The sequence below is a fragment of the Fukomys damarensis genome, unplaced genomic scaffold (assembly GCF_012274545.1).
Source record: "Fukomys damarensis isolate Sample0158 unplaced genomic scaffold, DMR_v1.0_HiC HiC_scaffold_39, whole genome shotgun sequence".
Lineage (NCBI taxonomy): Eukaryota > Metazoa > Chordata > Mammalia > Rodentia > Bathyergidae > Fukomys > Fukomys damarensis.
In genome coordinates, this window is record NW_022900951.1 from 14,988,673 (window position 1) to 14,994,427 (window position 5,755).

Here is a 5,755-nt window from a genome sequence, read left to right on the forward strand (position 1 = left end):
GAGGACCTTACAATCGCCTTAGCTCCGCCCTGCTCTGCCCACGCGCGCCCTGGCCCCGGCCCTAGCCCCGCCCCCGCCGTGGAGCTCAATCCTCAAAGTTTCTCCAGCGGCGGGAGGAAAAGGGGCGGCAGGCGGAAGCTTCAAAGAACTCGGCTGCAGGCGGGGTAGGAGGCTGTTTCTCCCCCAGGCGGTGAGGAGGGCCCGGGGGCTTGCCGCCAACCCCACCCAAGGCCGGAGAGGCTCTCCCACTGCCCCCAGTGGCAGCATCCGTTCAGAAGCCGAGACAACTCTGGTAGGGAAAGGGGGAGGCCAGGACGGGGTTCACTTAGCTACACCTTTGGAGACAGCGTCCTGCTTAGTCACCTGGCCAGGCGCACAGTTCATCTGTGGGACTACGAGTTGAACCTAGGTTTGTTCACCCAAATCTGGCCCACACAGGAATCCTACTGGTCAGCTAATGTAACTATTGCCTCCACAAGCTCTTTTCTAGTCTTGCATTCACTGGCATTTAAACCATTGGGTCCTTCCTCCTTTACTTCCTGAAGCCTTTTCCCCATTCTCTGAATTCCTATAACAATTTCTTTAGTAGATTAGCATTTGGAGTTAATTCAAATTCCAGTTCTGCCATGTATAAGCAGTATGACTTTAGGCCTGATGTTTTAGATTTTTGGACTTCAGTGGTCTCTACAATGTTAAGTGAAATAAATCAAACACAAAAGCTTAAATAGTGCATGCTTTCTCTTACATAAGAAACCCACGCTTGTAATCCTAGCACTCGTGAGGACTGCTGCGAGTTCAAGGCCAGCCTGAACTACACAGCGAGATCCTGTCTCAAAAAAATAAAACTAAAAAATAAATTAAAACGAAAAATAAAAGATGATAGGAAATGGAGATAGATCTTTTGCAGATGGGGACACCAAGAGATGGAGGGAGAGGGACGGATAGAGGGGAAGAGGACAGGTAAAAAGAATTAAGATGTGTTATGTACATGTACCAACTCCCCATAATTAATATAATCACTACGAACTACAAACATGGACTAATAAAAATTTCTAAAATGAACTGCAATGGTCTCATTTGTTACATTGAGGATAATGCCACCTGCCCTATAGGGTGACTGACAAGAGCTCTTAGCAAGCCAGGCATGACAGGGCAGGCCTGTAATCCCAGCACTCTGGAAGGCAGAAGCAGGAAAATAGAAAGTTCCAGCCCAGCCTGACTCAGCAAGCACCTGTCTCAAAAAATTAAAAATTAAAAAAAAAATAACTGGGGATATAGCTAAGGGCAAAGGCTCTAAATTCAATCCCCAATACTGGAGTGGAGGGGGACCATTTGAAAATTATGCATTACCTCATATTATTATTATTTGTATTTAATAGGGATGAAGTGTATCTTCCTAGCTGAAGTATAAATTACTCATTGAGACAGTCTGGTATCTCCTATCATATCTGGTACAATGTTGAGCATGTAGTTACAGCTTAATTAATATTTATTGAAAGAGTGAGTGAAAATTAGTCCTGCTCATTTGGTCCTCCTGTTTGATCCTTAACCAAATTCATGTCAGATATCCCAAATCGTAAATCTATGGCTTTACTCTGCCTGTCAACTAGAGTATCCAACCACTCAACTCACAGTTTGGCTTAGAAAAATATGCTGGCTCTTGAATTACGCAGCAATGCAAGTATGTGCCTTCATGCAGGATTTGCTACAGTCTGAGGGTAAATAGAACTAGACAGGTTATCATAATTGACACCCTTTTGGAATTTTATTATGTATTTTTACTACAATTTCATGTATTCTTCTCTATCTAAAAACTGAGATCACTGCTTATTTTTATTATGTTTTGTTGTTGTTGCTGTTGTTCACATTAGGGGCTTCTTAGGAATCCATTTTACAGATCAGAGTCCAAGGTGGAAACCAGTAAATCTTTCTCTTGGAGGATTCAGGTTTTTGACACTTAAACACACTCCATCTTTTGCCCCAGAGGAGAGGGTGAATTCTAAATCAATTTGCTAAAAATAAACTTGAATTCAATTATTTCTATGATAGCTTAATTTTAATTGGAGCTCAATTTGTTTTCATTACAACACTTTAAATAATGTTGAGTTGTCTCTGTTGTAGCTTCCTACAGCTAGTGTGAGACTGAGAGGTAAGAAGAAACACCAGGGAGCACAAGATTTCTTTACAATGAGGAATATTTTTATTAAATATATTTAAAAGAATATATTCTGGATGAATATACATTCCATTTTGATCTGCTCTGACTTCTTGATGCTGTATCTCAACACTAAGGTGAAAAAGAAAGAAAACACTGATAAGAAATTCTTCACATTCATGATTATGTTCTTCTTATGCGCACTCAGGTTTCTTTTTCCTGTCCTTCAGACTCCCAACTATAGCAACAAGTAGCTGAGGCAGAGACATACTGAACAGTCCTTCAACACTGTTATGGAGAAAAAATGACACCAAACAAATCCACTTGGTGAAGTGGTCATTCAGTACATTAGGTCTTTATTGAAATAGTCTTCAACAGTCTGACCTGCTTCCTAGATGACCTTGTTAGACACCATCCAAGCACGGAGTGGAGCAGTCTTTGAGAACAGTCATGATACAGTACTGCTCACTGAAGTCAATAAAGTTGCTGTGTAGATTAATGATTGCAATGTGTGTGTGGGAAAAATTTCTGCAATGTTCTGAGGAAATAGTTCTTCAAACACTGGCCACGGCTCTGATATTCCTTGCCTCCTAATAATGGCACCACCTCTGTCCACAATAGGGTATCAAATTTGTGGGGCCAGTTTTATATCCAAAGTAGGATTCATCTCTGTCTTGTCCTATTATCTCTGAAAAGAAGGAGGAGGGGAGGGAGGGAAGAGGAAAAGAAAGAAAGACAAGGAGAAGAAGAGGAGGAAGACACAAAATAGGAAAAATAAGGGTGGGTGGAATCTAAGCAACACTGGGCATTATGTTTCCTTTTGTGTACACTGGGGTACATAATCTGCTTCAAGAGATTGACTTCTGCAGTCTCACTCCTTCCCCCAAATCTAGAGTGTTCCACCACCTGCTAGATCAATTTAGTACTTAGCCTTTGTGTGGAAGCTGAGAATCTTGGAAGGAGAGATTGTTCAGAGACCTCTTACCTGGGTGAAGCCAGCTTCTCCCATTTGTGGCTCCCACATTCTAACCAGCAATCCAGAGCCCTCCAAATCCTGTCCTCGCCATCTGGAAATCCAACTGCTTGATACTGAGGAAGCAGACACTCAGATGAAATCTGAGTCTTGTACATTGCATGGCAACATGCATTAAAGAGAGACTCTTGAAAGAGCAATGGGAAAATGGGAGACCTCAGAAACTAACATCATGATGCAGGACAACCCTTGCTCAATTTCACAGTCCCAGGATGCTCACTGTTTCCCCAAAGATATTGCTGTTGTGTTGTTCTTCATCAGGTACAGGTTATCATTTCCATGCCACACCACCAGGGAAACACACTGCAAATAATTTCTCTTTGTAAAAATTATCAAACTTAAAGGACTTAATTGCAAATTTATTTCATTGATTTTAACAATTGTGTTGATTTTAACACATAAATACAAGGAATTAAATAAATCAGAGAAGAAATATTGCAAAGATGAATCAGCACTCACAGCAATGTATTATATTATTACTACAGTTAGTCAGATACAACATTCTCTTGAAATATATGCAAGGGAGCCTTAGTGAAAGACCTAACTAAAGGGTTTTGAAATGTTCCTAACAAGGGCATACTTGAGGCCCTGCTCCAGCAGGTGTAAGTGGGAAGCAGGATGACCCTATCTAACTACTGGTAGGAGCAATTAGGGTTTGATATATGCAGAAACAACAGCATCTTACAGCATAGTTTACTGTTCCTGGTAGCTGCTCCCCCTTGTCACTATACACTCTTCAAGACTTGACATGTTTTAAAAAATAATTAGAAATCTGGTAGAGCCAGAGTGTACCGGTTGTATCAAGCGGTTGCCTTTTAAAGAATAGCAATACGATTTGTTTCATATATATTTATTTTAAAAAAGCAATCCTACTCTATTCCTTGCTTCCGAAAGGCTCTGGGTATTTGAGAATTGGCAGTATATGTATCTCCTCCACATTCACAATCTTCCTGACATATGGTCTGGATTAGAGTTTCATCCCTCCCTGTGACCAAGGTATTAAGCTGAACATCTTGGTACAATTCTATAATCTGATCATTAGGGCTGAAGTCTGGGGATGAGCACTGGTATTGGATGTTATGTGTAGTTGCACAGATCATACCTTGTATAAGGGTGCACTCAAGAGGGGCTAAAATACAACTCCACTCTTTGGCAAACCATAACCCATGGGGCTGTGGCTACCCAGTAGGGATACCTTTTTCTAACTCACTCAAAGGCACTGTAAGAACTAGCTGCGGCACTGTCTGCTTAATTTTTCCAGTATATTATTTCTTTATTTCAGTGAAGTTTCTGTATTTCACAGCCCACATAATCACAGCCCACAAAAGGAGCTTTAGAATTCACTGAATCAGGATTTTCTGAGTTATCACATTAGACAAAAGAGCACAATCACAATTCTACAAAAGAATACATTTACACAGTAGAAAATAAATATTAAAAAGGTACAAGTAAGATTTTTGACACGTGGGTCACTAGAATTTAGCTTATATACAACAAAGGCATGCACAACTAAACTCACCAACAGGCTGAAGTCAACAGTTGCTTTCTAGGATGTTATCAAATATAACTCAGCCTCTTTAAAATGTGGCTGAAATTAATTATCTTTTTACATGAGTCTATTCTTATGTGTTAAGACTAATCTTCTTTTAAAATAAAGGATACCAAACCAAATCACAAATGTCTTAAGACCAAGATAATGTCTTAGTTTCCTCTTCTAATAGAAACCTTTGCCCTCAATTAGCTTATGTTCCTCCAGAGGTTGCTGAGTATAAGTTGATTTTCATCCATCTCACATTGCATAAAAGGTAAAATCGGGTATTTCACACCACTAAGCATCATGCTTTGACTTTAGAAAAAAGGAATCACATTTGCTCAATAAAGTGTAAGCTTCCCCGCTTCGAAGTCCTTCTGAGAGCCACACGGCTTTTACCATTACAAGGCTCTTCTCTCTCGCTAAACATGTGCTGTTTCCCAGTGAGATCATGAAGGCACACATCTCCATTCTGAACACTGAAAGAAACTCCATTCTTCTCTGTAGAAGCATTTCCTGTATAAAGAAACACAAAGTTGGTGTCATGAAGTAGTCACAGAGAGCACTAAAAAGAAAACAAATGAAGACATCACTTTAATTTTAAATATGCACATATGAAATATATCTTTTAAAATATTTATGATATATATTCACATTTCATTTATTTTCATTCTTTCCCTAAAGCTACTCAAAGTAAGCATGACAAACTGGAGACTGAGTCAGAAATGATTTTCTGATGGTGGTTTTTTTTTTAATGAAATGGTCAAAATATGAAGCAAGACATTTTATTTTTAAAGTCCCATTTCCTACCTCTGATACAATATATAAACTTCATGTATGTATAAAATAACCTAAGGTAATATTTTTGTCTCCTCAAAAAGGCTAAGGTTAACAGAGATACCCATGTGTACCCAACGAAGTTCCTGATTCCCTAAGATTCCTATAAAATGAAACTTTGTACTAGCAGAGAAACCCAGAGCAACCAGCTACAACCATCATGGCAAAAAAAAAAAAAAAAAAAAAAAAAATCTCTCTT

General features: G+C 39.5%; 1 protein-coding gene across 2 annotated transcripts in view; it reads right to left on the reverse strand.

The window, feature by feature from the left end:
* Positions 1-3,658: 3,658 nt before the first annotated feature.
* Positions 3,659-5,755, reverse strand: part of Adgrg2 (adhesion G protein-coupled receptor G2) — a 96,171-nt gene continuing 94,074 nt past the window's right edge. For both annotated transcript variants that reach the window (XM_033760426.1, XM_033760425.1), the window contains one exon: positions 3,659-5,235. In XM_033760426.1, the coding sequence (XP_033616317.1) occupies positions 5,051-5,235 (185 nt within the window). In that variant the 3' untranslated portion in view covers positions 3,659-5,050. The remainder of the gene's footprint in view (positions 5,236-5,755) is intronic.